This window comes from Pteropus alecto, unplaced genomic scaffold, assembly GCF_000325575.1.
Source record: "Pteropus alecto unplaced genomic scaffold, ASM32557v1 scaffold161, whole genome shotgun sequence".
In the NCBI taxonomy this organism is placed as follows: Eukaryota; Metazoa; Chordata; class Mammalia; order Chiroptera; family Pteropodidae; genus Pteropus; species Pteropus alecto.
In genome coordinates, this window is record NW_006432943.1 from 4738356 (window position 1) to 4758110 (window position 19755).

General features: G+C 34.3%; 1 protein-coding gene across 2 annotated transcripts in view; it reads left to right on the plus strand.

Moving 5' to 3' along the window:
* The window catches only part of PRKG2 (protein kinase cGMP-dependent 2), an 83223-nt gene that overhangs the window by 21579 nt on the left and 41889 nt on the right, over positions 1 to 19755 (plus strand). For both annotated transcript variants that reach the window (XM_006907613.1, XM_006907614.1), the window contains exons 3-8: positions 2991 to 3104; positions 4276 to 4381; positions 7021 to 7084; positions 14312 to 14389; positions 15940 to 16034; positions 19100 to 19168. In XM_006907613.1, coding sequence (XP_006907675.1) covers positions 2991 to 3104; positions 4276 to 4381; positions 7021 to 7084; positions 14312 to 14389; positions 15940 to 16034; positions 19100 to 19168 — 526 coding nt within the window. The remainder of the gene's footprint in view (positions 1 to 2990; positions 3105 to 4275; positions 4382 to 7020; positions 7085 to 14311; positions 14390 to 15939; positions 16035 to 19099; positions 19169 to 19755) is intronic.

Consider the following 19755-nt stretch of genomic DNA (forward strand, 5'->3'; position numbering starts at 1 on the left):
TAATTATTGGTTTGTATTTTGCTGTCTACATCTTTGTAGGCACTCTTAAAATTATACAGTCATTTCCAAGTAATTGTTTTACCCAAGAAGCGAACTATAGGCTTAATTTAGCCAGCCTTCAAGTTTTGGGGGATAGGTGATCCAGAGAAATTTTTTGCCTCTCTCAGTTTTTCTCTTGGCCATTTCACTTCTATTTTAGCAACACTAGAACATTCTAGCAAGAGAAGATAGACCATTAAGTCAACAAATATTTGTGGAACCTGCTAGGAAAGGATGAGAAACTCATATCTGCCCATCTTGTTCCTTGCCAGTAAGTGATGAAAGACTTAGGGAGAGAAGAGTTTGAGCAGAAGTCAGCATTAATACAGCCATTCAAATCATGGCTATAGCACACATGGAAATGAAAATGGGACAGTTTCTTGTTTGAATTAAGAACTGAGTTGCCTGATTTAATTGATTGACCAAATTAATTTATTAATTAAAAATCTCCCTTTATAAAATATAGAATAAATAGCAAATAGTAAATTATATTTAGCTTAAATGTTTGATATTCTATATATTTCTTCAGTATTGCTCATCCTATGAGCCATAACCAATTAGAAAAAAAACTTGAAATGCATTAAGATCCATGAAACCAACTTGACAGTACCATTAAGTGGTTTGAATGGAAAAGAATTTAGTTGTAATAAGAAGTTATTAATTTTTTTCATATCTAATTAGTAGGATTTGGAGCTAAAACAGACTTTATTTATTACTAGATTGTAAGTTCTATCAGAATCAATATCTTTTCTGTTTTGTCCACTCTGTCTCTCTGGTACTTAGACCAATTCCTGGTAAAACCTAGGTGCTCACCTCAGATTTGTTGATAGGACAGATGGATCGAGACGATCTAGAGATACTTAGCGGTGAGTTAGAGAAGGAATTTCTGCAAGAGAAAGAGCATAACTCCACCATTTGTCTTCCTCTGAGAAAATAGGTCTTTTTTGCATATGATTTTGGTTAGGTAAGATTTTATCTGCATTCGTTCAATGGGAAAGGAGAATAGAATTTCCAGGGAGGAAAATTGTGAGGAGGTCGTCCGAAGTGCTGCCTCTTCTTCCCCCACCTTTGCCTAAAAAAGATTACTGTCAAGCATTCTTCTTTTTTTTAAGACTGTTTTTTTTTTTTTAAAGAATAGTTTTAGTTTTACCAAAAAAAAAAAAACAACAAAAAAAACAAAAAAGAGAGAGAGGGAAATGTAGAAATTCTCCATATATCCCCTACCCCCCACATATCTATAGCATTTCCTGTTATCAGCATTACTCACCAGAGTGGTACATTTTTAAAAATTGTTTTAATTAATTAAAACCAATGATGGACATATATTGATGCATCCTAACCTCCCATAGTTCACAGTTTATCTTAGGGTTCATTCTTGGTATTCTTCATTCTATGGGTTTAGACAAATGTATAATGACATGCATTGTTCTTTATAATATCATACAGAGCATTTTCATTGTCCTAAAAATCCTCCATACTCTGCTTATTCATCTCCTTTCATTCTACCCCTGACAAGCATTCATCTTTTTTTCACCATAGTTTTCCATTTTCCACAATGTCATACAGTTGGAATCATACAGTATGTAGCCTTTTCAGATTGGCTTCTTTCACTTAGTAACATGCATTTAAGATTCCTCCATATCTTTTCATGGTTTGATAGCTCATTTATTTTTAGCACTGAATAATATTCCATTGTCTGGATGTACCACTGTTTATTTATCTAGTCACCTAATAGAGGACATTTTGGTTGCTTCCAAATTTTGGCAATTATGGTTAAGCTGCCATAAAAAATCCATGTTTAGGTTTTTGTGTGGACATAAGTTCTTATGAGTAAATATCAAGTAGTGTGATTGCTGGATTGTGTGGTAAGAGTATGTTTAGTTTTATAAGAAACCACCAAACTCTCTTCCAAAAGGGCTGTACCAGATGGCATTCTCACCAAAAATATATGAGTGTTACTTTTACTCCACATCCTTGTCAGCATTTGGTGTTGTCAGTTTTCTGGATTTTGGTTATTCTAATAGGTGTGTAGTGGTACCTTTTTTTAATTTACATTTCCCTGATAACATATGATGTGGAGTGTCTTTTCATATGATTATTTGCTACCTGTATATCTTCTTTGGTGAGCGTCTGTTAAGGTTTTTGGTCCATTTTTCAGCTAGGTTGTTCATTTTAAGAGTTTTAAGAGTTCTTTATATATTTTATACAACAGTCATGTATCAGATGTGTCTTTTGCAGTTTGTGCTTTGTCTTCTGATTCCCTTGATATTGTCTTTCTCAAGCACTCTTCTCAGTGACTTCCACTTATTAGTTCATTTCAGTGAACAAGGGGTTACTGTGGTATAGTAAAGTAACTTACCCAAGGCACACAGCCTTGACTAGTCAGAACCAGGCAGTCTGACTGCAGGGCCAGGGCACTTCTTAGTTATGACAAGTTCGTCCTTCTATCAGTGTGAACAGCTTTGTTGTGTTTTCAAGACATGCAGTAATTATTGTGTTTCTTATACAAGAGAAATCGTTTTATGTGCTACATTTTTTATGGGGTAGAATGAATTTTAAATAAAACACTTGCCATCCACTGCTCAGAGGAAGAATTTTGTAACAGTGATAATATTAACAATAGCTAACACTTAATGGCATTTACTATGTGTGAGCCATTGTTTTAAGTTCTCTACCTATATTAATTTCTTTATATTGCACAACAAACACGTGAAGTAAATATTATTATTATCCCCATTATTGACAAGGAACCTCAAGCAGAGAGGGTAACTCTCTCAAGACAAACCAGCTAAAAGTGGCAGAACTGGTTTTAGTCTGCATTCTTAAACACTTTATTATAATGAGAATCATAAGATACCTTAACTGTATGCTTTGTGTAATTTCTGATTTTTTTTTAATTTATGGAATTCAGGAAGATTTTGATTATTATTATTTTTAATTCTACTTGATAGAGGGCCGATTAGAGGTATTCCAAGGGGAGAAATTGCTATCATCCATCCCTATGTGGACCACGTTTGGGGAACTAGCCATTTTATACAACTGTACAAGGACCGCCTCTGTGAAAGGTAACAGGAGATGAAATGCTGTATTTTTAAATTGTTATACGATGTTAAAGATAATCTAGTAGAGTCACTATTGCATCCTGATTCAGTCTATTTTGTCTCCCATTGTGACCCATATACTCTTATTAATAGAAATGCTATGCTTATAAAAGGATTTATATTGAAGCACTTGCCAAAGTAAGTCAAGTTTTAAAGAACTTTTTCATTGGATACCTGTATATAAAGTATGAACATGGCTTTAAACTAAATGATTTCAATATTTGCTTTAATTACTATTTCACTTTTTTACTGTGTAGATGTCTACCACTCACTCATCCAGAATGTTTGGTTTCCATTCTCTATGAGATTCTGGCCATATTATAAACCAAAAAAATTAATTAAACCAATGAAAATGTATAAATATCAAAAGGGATATGAGGTAATTGATTAATGAGAGTTTTCATGAATGACTTTTGAGATTAGTTTAAAAGTTTCTTCTTAAGTTTTGACTTTATTCAATCTTGAGTTTTCTTCTGAGTTACTTAGATGTGGTGTTTCTCAGGGTTTGGGACTGGGTGACAGGTCTCAGCACTGCTGCAGTATTTGATAGAAATGCAGATTCAGGGTCTCACACTAAACCTGAATCAGAATCTCTGGCAATGGGGCCCAGGGATCTGTATTTTTAAGAAGAATGTCACGATGACTGATTCACTCAGAGATCCTTAAACTGTATTGGCTCTCTTTACCAACAGTCTAAAAAACATAAAAAGACACAAAAACATACTCATACACCCAGAGATCTTTAACTTTCAATTATCTGCTTATAAATTCTTCATTCTCTGGATTAACAACAGGCTGACTGGCTTTCTCTTGTGTCACAGCACAAGTCTGAAACATATCCTGCATAATTGGGAATTGCAAACTAACTTTAATATCATCCTAAGGAAAACATAATTAGAAAGGAAATCTTTTGCTACTCAATTCCAAACCATGGTTCATATCAAAGCCAAAAATGATTTTATAAAATTATCTACTATTTATATCACTGCTGCTTTTTATTTGCATTTTTAATAATGCATTTTTCCAAGAACTACTATTTTTGAGAACATAAAAATTTATTGATTAACATTTTTCTATGTTTTCTTAATATAGGGCTAAATAATATTTTATCATTTTCTTGATTTTTTTCCTAAAGCTATTACCAGTGCTAAAACTTGGGCACTAGATCGAGAGGTATTCCAGAATATAATGAGAAGGACAGCTCAAGCTAGAGATGAACAGTACAGAAACTTTCTCAGAAGGTAAGAATAATACATTGTATAAAAGAGAAGATGATGTAGCCATATTGTGGATATGTTGGTTTTATCAGATTATTTCATCATAGCTTCTCTTAGAAATTTTCTGCACGATTAAACCTAGAAGTATTTCTTTGCCGTAAATGCCACTATATATAAAAAATTATATTTAATTCCCATTAGCCTTGTACACTGATTTCTTTTGCTAATTTTGCATTATATTGATGGAGTCGTTGAATGTAATATAGAAAAATGTGCTAAAAATCCTAAAATAGTCACATGAGTTGCTCAGTTGACTTTGAAAAATACCCTATATTTTGGAAGAAGGTAGCAAAAGATAATCTTTCTAATAATGCTTTACTTAGAATAATATTAACATTCATTTATTTTATTATCCTTACTTGCTTTACCTGAGACGTTCTTTTTCTTGGGTAAAGAATAGCCGCACCATTGCCTAGCTACACCGTCTTCCAGATTATTATATTTATAGGAAATGAACATGCCAAAAATGTTACTATGCTTGCCATGATGGCATGGAACCTTGGAACACGCTTGGTTGTGAACTGCTTTATACCTCTATTTAGATACATCAAATTATAGAGAAACAAATACCCACATAAGTGGAAAAGTCAGTTATACATTAAAAATGTTTCTTAGAAAGTATGTTCCATATTTAAACTATCTCTGTGTCTTTTGTGGGAGTTTTGACAGTCTCTGAAACTGTAATACATACTGTAATGAGGTGTTACCTATGACAAGTAGTAATAATAAAAAATCTCACAGTTTCCAAAATTAAATTCTAAGTTCTTTTTAAGTATAGTAATTTTATCTTGCATAATTAGCCTGCAGAACCAATGATTTTAGGGCTGTACAGGGCCTTGAATATAGTGAGGACACAATAAATGTTGAATGAACGCATTGTTGATCAGTGGAACATTGCAGGTGTTGAGGTTTCTCATAGAGAATCTTTCTGATTTACTCTCCCAGAGTCAACAATGACTCCTGGTAGAGCTGCAGTAATGATAAGCAGGTGCCTTACCTTTATACCAACCAACCAATGCTTTAGCAATTTAGGGTCTACGTGGATATAGGGGATCTCAAAATCCAACAACTGAGCAACACAAGTCAGCATTTAAAGCTAATGAACTGCACTTATGCAAGGGCAAAAAAAGGATAAATAAATAAACCAGTGTCCATGGGTTGCATTTGAATGTCAGATAAAACCTGAAACTCTAGGTGTAGCAGTTCATTCCGTTGGAGTCTAGTATGTTCTCTTAGTGGCAGGAGCTCAGAGAATTTACTAGTACATATTTCTTCCTTCTTTTCTTCTTCCTTTTGTTATCTCATTCATGCATTCAGTCAACAATTACTTCTTGCCAAGCCCTAAACATTGTGGATTCAGTGGTGAACATGATAAACCTGCTCTCTGCCTTCATGGAGGGGAGACAGACAAAAGATTTTTCCTCACATCAATTTCCTCACCAATCCCCAAAGGTATTAGTTTACAGGGGAGAATTTTCACTGACATCATAGATCCCAGTGTGGACTAGAAGTAGAACTTTCATGACAGGCATGTGTTAATCAATGATGAATTCTGGTTACTCTTTTACTTTTTCATTAATGGGGAGACATATCAGAGAAATACATTTCTATTTGTTTCATAATACACAGTAAGCTCTTTCTTTTTCCACTTATATCTTTTTACTATGAAGTATATGATGTCTATAAATGACACATAGTACATAGTGTAATTTATAAAACATAATAACAAGATGAGCACATCAAGTTACTGTTCAATCCAAGAAGCAGAAAGTTAGCAGTGTAGTTGGAGTTCTCATGTGCTATCCCATGTCTTTTCATTTCATGAATATTTGGAATAGCATCATTTTTTCCTTAGAGGTGTTAAATTTTAGATGGTAAGAAAGACATATTTATCTTATAGAAATCTTATTAACAGACCTGAGTAAAAGTGGGTATTGTCGAGGAGAAATTTCTTTAATAGAACAATTTAATCATATTAATTGGTTAATCATACTGAGTGGAATTTCTGATTTTTTTAAAAAATAATTTTTAATATTCTATTTCATTTTTTCTGTATTATTATTTGTAAAGATATTTCTATTACATGCCTCTGGCTGTCATTACTTTTAAAAGACAGCATAGTATAACTAATAATCAAAGATCATTTCCATGCTAATTCCTATATTCCCCCCTGGATTCAGTCTTTACTTAATTACAAGGAGTTAGATGAAAATCTTATCCCCCTTCTGGAAGCAGAGCTCTTCACCCATGCTAATAAAAGAAATATTGAGATGTGGAGAGAAACACATTTCTAGAAGTGATTCACTTTGAAAATGAACAAGAAATGTAATGGTTTTTTTTCCCCCAAATAGACAAAATTTGATTTTCTTCTTTATGCTATCTTATTTTTATTTGACTATGATAAATGTCTGAGATTATATGTGTTTACATAATTTTAATGTATTTGAAATTCAGTTATTTATGTGTAATACATTTGGAGGTTTACTTTGGAAAAATGAAAGTGCATTTTTTAAATGAATGTAAAGATTTTAAAATATATGTATAGGTATTTATAGTTTAATTCGGGAAGATAATGAAATAAATGTTTCTTTTTAATTTTGAAGTGTATCCTTGCTGAAGAATTTACCTGAAGACAAATTAACCAAGATCATTGACTGCTTGGAAGTGGTAAGAAATTTTAAAGCAAAAAATATATTTCGTCAAGAGATTGTATAATCTAGTCATTATTAGCACTGTAAATGAATAAAAAGGAAAAGATGGTACATCACCAGTCTACTGAGACAAGGAGGTTTTTTCTATAGTGAAAAATGTTAGGCCAATTCACACTGAATTAAGGGGCTGAGACAGCTTTAGGCAACTCTTATGAAATGTATAAAAGGAAATTGGATTTGCATATGTAAAGTGACATTCGATTTACATATTTTAATCTTTTTAGTATATTTCATAAAATTAATCTGCCTTACTCAAGAAGCATTTGATTTTCTGCAGTTAACACCACAATCTCTTCTAGTTTGCATAGTATAAAGGATTCAGTGATACATAATTGGGAAATGGAGTAGAGAAATGGTATATTGCAGCTTTTGGTGACAGGCTTTTGAATTAGGTTATGAAATGCTCCATACTTGAAAACTCTATGTCATGAAATGACACTAGAAAAAAAAAACCAATTCTAATTGTTTATAGGGAGGGAGGAGGTAGATGGGATAAAAGGGGTCAAATATGTAAAATAAATAAATTTTTAAAAAATAAAAATAAATAATAATAATAAAAGAACCTGCACTTAAGAAGCACTTTACTTATTTTAATATCTAGGGGAAAATGGCATGTTGGAATGTATTAAAAAGCTCATATTAGGCATCACCTTGATGATTGGTTATAGTCCAAGACTAGTCACGTCTTTTTGTGAATAAGGCATTTAGGACATGTTCTTTGGATTCTAATGATATGTATTATATAAAAATCTCTTCGGATTTCACAGATTAAAATCCAAAGCAAATAACCTCTCCCTAATTGAAACCAAAACGGCTTTTCCGGGACTTAAAGGAATTTAAGGCATAGTAAAGAAGTCCCATGTAGACTCTAAGCTTTATAAAGCTGTTCTCAGCAGGAGACTAAATAAATAAATAAATAAACCCTACAAGATTGATATTGACAGACAGATTCATTCCTCTGTCAATCACAATATACAATGTAAACTAATACCTGTTGAGAAGGGAGCACTAACCATTTTATTCCTAAGTGTGACACCAGTAATGTTTCCATTTACAATTCATGGACCCCATCTAGTAGTTTATCAAGGACGGGCCATGATGACACAGTGCCTGGTCTTGTGTCCCCAGAGTGTTCAGATATGAAGTCATTTTCAAGAGGACTGCTTGCCCTGCATCTCTTGGGATTTTCCCAATGTAATATAACCCAATGACAGATGTTACAAATTAATAATTCATCCTAATTTTTGAGTGTGTGTTTTTTTTAAAAAAAAGCTGGAGAGGCCCTATATTTTTTGTTAACTGAAGAAATCTGTTTTTAATATAATACTAATAGAGTAGATTCACCAGAGGGGAATTCCATGCTGACAGCAAATATTAAAATTTAGTATCATTAAAAATAAATGGTAAATTAGACTTATTTATAGCAGCTGCAGGCAACAGCTACAGAATATATAGATGGGGGCTCAAATCCATTAATTAACACACAATTCAAATTTGAAAGTCTCATCTTTTAAAACACCCTAGAAAGGCTTTATTGTATCTCAGAATTTGCAGACAGCAGCGCATTTTATAAAGGGCTCTTTATTCATACCTGGCAAACAAATGTGACTCTGTAACGTGTGAAAATTCTCAAATGTGAAAGTGATTAACAAGGGAGTAATGAGATCTATTTAGCGCTAAGAAAAGCACATTATTTACCAGCATAGCTTGGACTAATGACCCATCACTAGGGTCCTGACAACAGCCAATCGCTATTGCATTGGAGTTATGACAGAGCACCCGCTGACTTCCAGGACCAGCTGTCCCGTAAACTGGCTCCATAATCTTTGAGAAAAAACAGGCTAAATCTGGCTGCTATTTAGGAATTGATTTGGGAGTTTTTACAATTTTTGTGTGGGGATGGGGAAGGGGAATTGTAACTTCCTGTCACCAAGCAGTTGATCTGATGTGTTTGTTAAGACTGACTGTTGAACTCCTAGACCAAATGGCCCCAATTATGTAGTGTTAGAATAACATTTCTTGCTTTAGCTCATCTCTGGAACATTCAGTCCTAGAGGCAGATATTGTCTTTAAACCTCTTCTTGGGATCTGAAGGGAAAAGGAGAGTGGAAATAGTACCAACACATTCACTGGTGTGCTTTAAGAGTTAACTAACGAACATTGAACATCGAACATCGAACATCGTAAAGCATGATAACAAAACCAAATGCAGTGTAGCTCTTAATGACAATGAAAATGGTAATGTGACATATGCACCTGGCAGTTGTGTTGTACGGAAAACAAGAGCAGAAGGAGTTTCTGCTTCCCCACATGGTGATCAATCCAGGAAACATGGGATTGGACGGTGTGGTTGATGGAAAAGTCCCCTAACTCTTTGTTACTGAGCTTTGATACTTAACCTAGTGACCCTCCCCACTGCAACTCTGATACACCATCTTACACAAAACTGAGGTGTGGTGGAAGTAGGGTAGGGGCGGAGCAGTGTGGAATGTCCTTGCCCTACTCAGGTCACTGTTAGTGCTGCTTAAAAGGCAGATGGCCAGCTACTACTTCACAGAAACTCTGGTGAAGTAGGGACCCAGAAATCCACATTTAAACATTTCAACTGTGCAATTCTTGCTCTTAATAAAGTTTGAGACACACTAGTTCAAAGTTATGAACAGAAAATGCATATTTAGAGTTTGCTATAGTCTGCCTCTTCATTCAGGAATTTTTCTTTTTATTTTAATCATTTTTTAAAAGTTTAGCATTTCTTTAGTTCCTGATTACACTTGCAGAAGCCAGAGGGTTTTTCTCATTTTAATGATTACATGAAGAGCCATAAGAAAGTTGAGATAATAGTGGATTTTGCCACAGTTTATGGTCCAGTTATTTAAAGGCTGGGCAGCTAGTTGTAGAAAGTTCACTAGTCTGAAGTCCAGAGATTAGGGTTTGTGGTCAAGCCTCTGTCAATAGCAGCCATCATTAAATTATGGTGGGCATTAGTGTTTTCTAATCTACAAAATAAGAGGTGGTGGGCCACATCTCTACAGGCTCTTTTAATGTTTTAATTACAGAATTCTATTCAGTTGACTTACCCAAATCAGAAGAATTTCTGTCAGTTTTCATTTTGTAGGTTCTGGTTCTGGTTCTTTGTAATTTAGTAATCACGTACTAAATTATGGTTGATAAAGTCTACTGATCAAGTTGTATTTGCTTTAAATTTCTAAGGTATTTTAACTATTGTGCTTGGACCAACAAAACACTGCTGGTAACAACCCAAATAACTGTACATAGTTTTTAAAGCAACCAACTTGGGTACAAAGTCACATAATGCACAGAATGTGTGTGTGCATGTACGCCCTACACTGATTGTGTATTATCAGTACTTCTTTGTAATGAAGATTTCCAGCCACACCTTAATTACTCTAAGGAATTCATAGGCTTGCTTCTTTGTCTTTGTCCTTCAAAAAACAAAAAAAAACCATTAGGTTTTTCTTCTAGTTTTATGTACTCTATTTACAGACACTGGGGCTCTAGCATCTTGTTAGAATGAGCATTTTCTTTACAGTGAAAAAGTCTTTCCATCTTCCGCTGTTGCTGTTTGTATAGTTTTCTTCTGACTTCTACCTCTCAGTCTGTCCTGGAATTATTTCTTTATTTTTCCCTTTTCCCATACACTCTGTAGCTACTCTCCAGGTTTCTGGACATCTTCTTTTGAAACATCTTTTTCAGACTGTGGGTCTCAATTCATTAGTAGATCATGAAACCAAATTAGAGGAACACTTTTAAAAAATATACTTACTATTTTTAAAATAGTAAGTATAAGCATTGTTTGGAAAAACGTTTCAATTTTATACAACTGTCTGTATTTGTGCATGCTCATGTGTGTGTATTTGGGTGTACATATAAAATGTATTTTTTACTGTAGAGTGAAAAACGCTTGAAAATATTTGCTCCACAGGATAAGGTCTATGGCTTCTTGGTCCTCTAAGGAACTCCTCTACAACGTAACCACAGCACAATAACCACACAGTTTGCATTTCTCTTTTTGGTCTTGGTAACTACTGTGGCTAGACTGGCTACGCTCCCCAGTTGACAAATACTGCCGTCTAGCATCATAGCCAGGACTTACCACTATATATTTTTGGTCTGACCTACATCCACAGCCTTTTCTGATCTATGAAGTTACTGTCAACACACTGGGAGGTATTATTTATCTTTCTCCCATGGTTTTGGGTGACAAAGAATCACTCCTGGAAAAAATACCACTAGGAAGGTTGCCCTTTAAGAAACAACAAAACTCTTTCTCAGTGTTCCCTTTCAAGCTTATCCCTTTTAAATAATCCGACCGACAGGAATTAAAGCTGTGCATCCGCACACACCCAAATGTCTTTATAATAACTGAAAAATAGCACTTCAGAAATTCTTCACGTTTCTGTGCTCCATGTGGGGAATGGGGACAGAGACTGAGATGGGAATGGGAGAGACTGAAGAACAGCCTGAAACAGGAACATCTAACATGACACTGGCAGTTTCGGTAAAGAGAATTGAACATTAGCTACATACAGAAGATACCTGAGTGGTGGCATCGTGGGCACCCACTTAACCTCCCAGGGTTATAGTCATCTCAATTGTAAAATCAAGCTTATATGTTGTGGTAAAGCTAAAATGAGAAAGAATAAGAATTGGAGTAAGCAAACTGTGATGCAAAAGACTTGAAATATTATTTTCCAACTAAAACAGAAGTTTGTCACTTGCTTATGTAACAGTCCAAGGAGGACAGTCCCTGTTTGAAAGAGTCTTTAGAGAACACAAGCTGATGGTGACTCTGCCATTTTTATCATGGCCCCTATTCCAAGATAGGGTCATGCCATTACTGCTGGGGGAAAAGTATGAAGACACATGCCCGAAACGGTTCATGGGCCTGGCATGGAGGAAGCAAACACCACTTCTGCTCAGATTCTTTTAGCTAAAGATTAAGCGCGCGGCCACAGCAGGAAGGCTGAGGAGTGCAGTTCACTGTGGAAGACTCTGGTGACTAGCTCACAGCCTCTTTCACAGGAATTAACAGTCACTGGGTGCCTGGTATATACCAAACGTGCCACCAAATGCTGGAGATATAGTGTCTCACCTCATCCTCAGGCAACATTAGGTGTAGTAGGTAATACAATTTTAATTTTACAGGAAAGGTAAACTGAGGTCCAGAACATTTAAAGAACAGCTAAGCAAACCATTATCCTCCTTAATTTGGCAAACATTGAGTATTTACTATGATTCAGATGCTTTTAATGCTTCCAAACACACACACACACACGTGGTCTTTAATTGGCTTATTGTGGTAGACAGAATGGACGCCCCTAAAATATCTAGACCCTGATCCCTGGAATGTGTGAAATGTTATGTTACATGGCAGAAGGGACTTTGCAGATATAATTAAGGTTCTGGACCTTAAAAGAGGAAGATTATTCTGGATTATCTAGGTGAGCCACATATAATTCTATGAACCCTTAAAAAGCTGGGAATTTTCTCTGACTAACATCAGAGAGATGCAGCAGAAGTGGAAGTCAGAGGGATTTCAAGTGGAAGGAGAATTCCATGTGTCGTTGCTGGCTCTGAAATGTAGGCGGCATCTGTGCAAGGACTGGACAGAAAGAGGCCTCTGGGAGCTAAGGAGCAGCCCCTGGCAGCCAGCCAGCATGTAGGGGCCTTACCCTACAGCCACAAGGAACTGAATTTTGCCAGCAACCTGATTAAACTTGAAAGTAGATTTTTCCCTGGAGCTTCCAGGAAGGAACACAGCCATGATGACACTTTGAATTCAGTCCTGAATGACCCAATACAGAGAAATCCAGGTGAGCCACACTGTGCCTGGACCCCCTGACTCACAGAGACAATAAATGGGTGTTGTTTGAAGCCAGTAAGTGTGATTATTTTTTTCAGCAGCAGTAGAAAACTAGTGTGCTTCTTTTCTCTAAATTTTTGAAGGTGAATATTCTTATTTGAACTTTATGGATTGATGGAAGTGAAATTCGCAGAACTGGGATTTGAATCTGTATCTGTTTGGCTTCAAAGTAATTTTTCGCCCTAAGATATGCTTCTTTCCATAAGAGGTTGAAATGTATTGTAAAATGTACATAGTGCTATGTAAATAAAAGATATAGTTATTAGTATTAGGAGTAATATTGATTCTATAAATTTAAATAGGTTTTAAGAGTAAGTGACCAAAAAAGATATTGAAATATAGTAGACATGAAGGTAGTTTCATTTAAATTTTACTTTCAAATCTAAAAGAAAAAGAAAAGACAGCTCTTATGTTGTTAATTAGGCCTTTTTAAAAAAAATTGAACAAGCCCATTTTTGCTTGTATAAATGATTAAGCGATTCATTTGAGTTCTGTGACTTTGAGACAAAATCACATTAAAGCAAAGCAGGAGTGGACAGTTTAATGCATCTTTTGTTTTCCAAGAGACTGAATTGCTCTCTTGGTCTGACAGGTTGGATGAATTTTTTCTACCCAAGAATTCTTCCATTATACACACATATGTAAGGGAAACAAAGAAATAAGTGACAGTTTGGGATTTTGTGTGGATAAACCTGCACTGAAGAACAAAATTTACATGTGAAAAATTCTATTAATCTTTTATAATGATAAATCTTTGGGGAAAAAAATTCATATGAAAAAGCTAGTTACTGTGTATGTAGAATTCCCCCAACCTTTGCTCTTCAAGAAATTAGAAACTGAGGCTGCTATTCCCAATGTCCATTGAGGATAATATTTTCAGTTTATTAGATAATAATTTGTTCTTTGTCTAAACTCTAGACCTAGTTTCAGGCTGAGGCAGATCATCAAACAGTTTATCTTTAGATGATTTAGGTGAAAGCTGCCTGTATATCAGTGATTATTGTTCTGCTCTCATTTCTCTTCATATCTTCAGTCTCCATGCCTGAAATTCAGTATTCCAAGTGATTTTGTTTTCTGTGAAAGATAAACATGAATGCAGGTAATAAAGCAAAAATCTTCTTGCTTTTCCATAGTTTATGACTGCAATATCTTATAAGATTACAGTTACAGTAGCAAAAAATAAAAGAAACAGATGTAAATGACCATTTTAAAGACACGAGGAGTTCTATTTCATGTGAGTCATCATCTTTAGTACATCTTCACTGGACCTAACCTTTTCTTTTTCTCTCATCCCAATAGGAATACTATGATAAAGGAGATTATATTATACGAGAGGGCGAGGAAGGAAGTACCTTTTTCATTTTAGCCAAAGGAAAGGTAAATATTAATTATTACTTAAAGTAAATCAAAAAGTCTTTCTAAATTAGTTTTCCATAAATGCAACTGTGTTCTGCATTGAAGTATAAGAAGTCCTCTGCATTGAACGGGTAAAGGAACTTCTGCTCAGAAGAGTCTGATGGGATTTGGTCTGAACACTGGGTTTGGGGTGATCGATTCCAGCTGAGACAATAACTTCCTAGTGACCTTAGCAAGTCACGAGACCTTTTTGGATCTCATTTCATTGTGTATAAAATGACTGGATTATTTCTAAGATCATTTCTAGCTATAAGTGTGTAGTTTTCAGTCAGTCTGAGGGTCCATGATCAGGACTGGAACACTTTTCCATCCAACAGGTATGACAAGCAGCAGACAGTGGAGAATGAGCTCAGTAATTGTAGACAGCGATGGTTAGGCATCAAGCTATAGAACAGTTTGGCTCAGGACTTCATACACAATAGCTCGAATTGATTTAGAAGCTGATGAAAACTTTATACTAATATATACAATAGATCTTTTTCTTTACCTAGATATTGACTGGATAGCATGTTACCAGTTGTTCCTATGTTAATTCTTAACAACGGCCCTCAGACACAAAACAAACAAACAAACAAAAAACCCCACCATTTGTCAAATTTGGAAGAGTGAAATCTCAAGCACCTGTGTCTGTAAGCTGTCAGGTTTTTACAAATGTTCTCTCTTTCATGCAAAAATTTCTCATCAGAGAGTCAGGTACTGTCCTTTGTCAACTGGTTGGTGGTTGAACTTTGAACTGGGCCCCCAGTGAAGGAAAAATAAATTAACAAAATAGTTTCAAATCTCAGAAACTCTTCATCGCTCAGAACCAATTTTATCATTTCTCCTCAACCTGGATCCCATGCTTTAAAAGAATTCTGGCTAATAAACAAATTGAATTTAAAATTTTTTTAAATTCATCGTGTCTTCGATAAATGCGAATCAGAATTTCTAATCAGCATGAAGAACCCTTGTTACCATGTTGAATTGGAATAATTCTAGCCACAAACAAGGAAGACTGAAGTTTTTGTTTGGTTCTGTTGTGGAGGTTCTTAAACCTTCCTGGGCTGTGGATCACCATGACCTGTGAAAGTTTGTGGACTCTTCTTCATATCCACAGTTTTTCATTCCGTTTTAGAGGGTACATAGGATTCAGTGAGACAGTTTGTAAACACCAGATTCAGAACTCCTGATACTCAGCCCTGTTCTGATTAATTTGTCAACTATTTGGCGTTTTGAAACAATCAGATTTCCTATAGGACAATTATTATTTGCTTTAAATATCCCTAGGAAAAAGTCACTGGATTCACATAAAAATTTTTTGTTTGGGAGGTGAGGTTTGAACAGAGCATCTTCCTCTCAGAGAAGTGGAGTCATTTGATTGTGTTAAGTCACAGGATTTCTTAGTCCATCCAGGCTTGTTTTTTTATTTGCTCAGGCGAGTTTGTATAGAGCTGGAGGGTCTGGTTGAAGAGATATGTGCTCAGATTTTCCTTTTTTCTTCTCTTTCTTTTTAAATGTTCGATGTAATTTAGGTAAAAGTCACCCAGAGTACAGAGGGCCACGATCAACCACAGCTGATAAAAACACTGCAGAAAGGAGAATACTTTGGAGAAAAAGCTCTTATCAGGTGAATCCATGACTTTATACACCATACTAAAATAATTCTTTGATTGTTTTTGTATGTGCAACTACTCATTTAGTGTTGTCAAATTGAGCTGCCAAATTAATGGCAGCCAAAGTTCAGGAATTAAAAATTATAAACTGACTTCTAAAAAACTTCATTATTATGCAAGAAAAAAGTGAATCTCAGAGTACTATTTTTTGCATAGGAAATAAATCGGAAAGTCTTAAGTTTGCTAGTGAAAATAAGGTACTCTTTTAAAATTTTTAGTTTAAAAAAGAGTCAGAGAAAGAGATTAAAGAAATGGAAATTATAATTTTCTCTTAAGAATGAGTTTTTATATTTCCAGAGTTTGAAATGTTGCCCCATTTCCCCCTTTTAAAAATATCAAATAATGACTTTATATGTTTTGTGTGCTTTTTAATCATCATGACAAAAGTTATATTTTCTTAAGAATTTTTATTAACTAATTTTACAAGTTTTAGAAACAATCTAAAACAGTATATCTGAAATTTCTACCCGAACCTTAGGTCTTTTGAGGTATAAATTTATTTAGTGTTGATCTAACTTACAGAAGAAATATTTTCAAAAGTTAATCAAATAGCTCAGGAGGCACTTTGTACTTCCTGAAACTCAGAAAACAACCTCAAGTCTGAAGAAATACATTTTTGTAAATGTAAATAACTTTATAAAAGATCAAGTTAAAGTTTTGAGCAAAACCTTCTTTTGGAATCTTATGTGTTTTTAAATGAATACTTGAAATTAGTTAAGAAACCCTTACAATTTATATTATTACTAAATGCTTTCTTTTCATAAAATAAGTAAAATTAAATACTTATAAAAAGGAGTAGAATTTCTCTTTATCTACCTTCCTCCTAACTTTTGTCTAGAAAGCCCCAGTTCTGTTGATTTGTATGTCAGGATTACATAAGGGCAGAGCAAAGAAAAAGTGTTTAGAAATTAATATCTGAAGACAAATTTTGTTATTTAAAAATTATGAAGCTTTTATTTTTTATAATAAAATCTAACTATATGGCTCTTATGCAGATAATTTAAAAATGAAATTTAAAGACAAATTGAATTTTTCTTTCTCATTTTCTGGCTGGTAATAAACATGTTTCAATAATAGGGAAATTTTTCTTTTTTGTTTATTTGTGACAGACTAGAATACATCCATGTAATAGAATCATGTAATGTCATTATTCAAGACTTCAAAGTATTTGTTCTTAAGATTTACAGATTATTCTTCTCATACCTCCAAGCTAAAATAAAGAACTAAAGTTTGAAAGTTCAGAGAACTTTATAAATGCACTATAGAGTCAAAATAGCTCTTGAAAGGAAATATGCTGTCTGGTTTTGCTGGATATGAAATAATTTATGGTGTATGTTGCAGCTAGCAAATTACAGTATTTTCTCATGAGAAACATAGGAATTTATATTTAATATAAACATCCAACTCCCCAAAGCATTTGAAAGCATAAAGCTAAAATCAATGAGAAGGAGAGTTGGATACAAATATTTTTTACATTTTTGTGTACTTTTATGCTATCACTTCTCAGGGCCACTGATTGTGACTCAATATTTCTTATATTCTGTGTATTTCCATGACTTGACATTAAATAGTCCTGAGTTCTTTCAGAATTTTATATGCAAAAATAAATCCATGACACACAGTTACTATAAAAAGAATGTGTGTATTTACAAACATCTAATACTTAAAAGTGTTTCTAGAAAATATTCTAGTCAAAACGATGACACTGATAAGTGAAAAGGATGCCATACCTCTCTTTTTTGAACTCACAAATCAAATAGTTGGCCCACATCCAATCATATCTATCTATCTAACTATCTATCTATCTATCTATCTATCTATCTATCTATCTATCTATCTACCTACCTACCTACCTACCTACCTATCTATCTACACGTATAGATAGATATATAGATATGTACATAAATACAAGTTAAGTATAAACTACTCAGCTCCCAACCCAAAAGCTCATCAAGCTGAAGTGTTTTCACTGATGTCCTTTAGCAAGGACATTGTAAACTCGTAAAAGACTGCGGTTCATGTCAGAATGTCTCTGGATGCCAGCTATATGGATAGAGGAACTTCTTTGGAATGTAGAGATGGGCTGTCAAGGTTTTCTCTGTCCCATCATTAAAGGAAGATGAAAGAATTATACTTTGTGTGATGCCACTTTTGATGAAGTAGCTTGGAGCCTTATCAATATGCTTGCTATTCCAGGTTACGTTAAATGAATCTCAGAGCACTGGATGCCATATGGGTGTACCTTTTTTTCAGCATCTTTAGTTTATAACTAATAGAGGGAGGAAACTAATATAAATAAATGTCTCTAAAGAAACAGTATAGCCAATGCTTGACCCATTGGTTCTTATTAGGTTATTAAATTTACCATCGTTAGATCATATGCCATAATTTATTGCATTTAAGATATCAATTATAAGATGCATCACTATATTATGAACCCCTGAGAAAGAAAGGCAGTGTTGTTAGTTATACTATGATTCATCATTAGTCATAAGACATACTCTGATTTCAGAGATTTTAATGGAAAATATACATATTAGATTCTGTGAAATGGAAACATTTAATGTTATTTAATTCACTGGGTATTAGGGCACTAAAAACACTCTAGGTTTATTATATGTTAATTACTTGAATGTTTTTCCAATAAATTTCTTCAATCAGTTAATTTCAATTCTGCCTGCGTATTAATTAGCAATTCCCGTTGGATCAGAGGAATGCTATTTTATTTTGGCAGACACAAGTGCAGAAAGTTTCCATACACAGTTGCATTCATTGATTCCTCTCTATTCCCAGTGCAGTCATCTTCTCCTCTGAATTTCTTGTATATATAACTTTTTTGGGACACATTTCAAATCCTTTTTTTGGGAAATGGGTGGAGTATAAATTATGATATTAAAAAAAATCATAGTTTTTGGAAGATTTATGTGATGGTGTTTCATACAAAATAGCAGATTCCCTAATAAAAATGGATGTTTAATGTCTAACTGTAGAAAATTGACTTTCCTGTTTTTGTCTGCAGCGAAGATGTCAGATCGGCTAACATCATTGCTGAAGAAAATGATGTCGCCTGCCTGGTTATAGATCGAGAGTGAGTATACTGATATTGTTGGAGAAGGCAGGCTACTGTCACCTTTGAAGACTTGGCCTTCTGTTATTCCAAGGGCCCATCTGTCTTCTCATTCATCACCACTTGGAAATGCTGGCCAATCCTCAGCTGTGAATATATTCTATTAAAATTCATGGGAAGGAAATGGGCCTTCTGATCTGAATCTGTCTGTGGTAGTGGCAGATGCTGGCAGACTAAATATTTTGTGTGCAAAGTTTATATATAAATATCAGCAATAGATTTAAATTCTGTATCTTTCAGAGAAATAAGCTTACTAGTGCTCATGGATTTTTCCCACACAATATAGTGAATAACTTCATAATTTATTTTTAAAATGTACTAAGCAGTCAAAAATTTTTTTGAACAAAACTTGCCTCTCTCAGACAAAATATAAATTACTCATTAGCTGCATATATTTCCAGAGAAGTTTTAATTTAACATTTATAGTAATTTGCAAGTGATGTGTATCTATATTAATCTCAAAAGGTCTAGGTTATTTTTCAGTGTAAGTCTCACTTTTTGTCCTTAACTCACTTCAAATTATATTTGAATCTGGCCTTTTGGAGTTG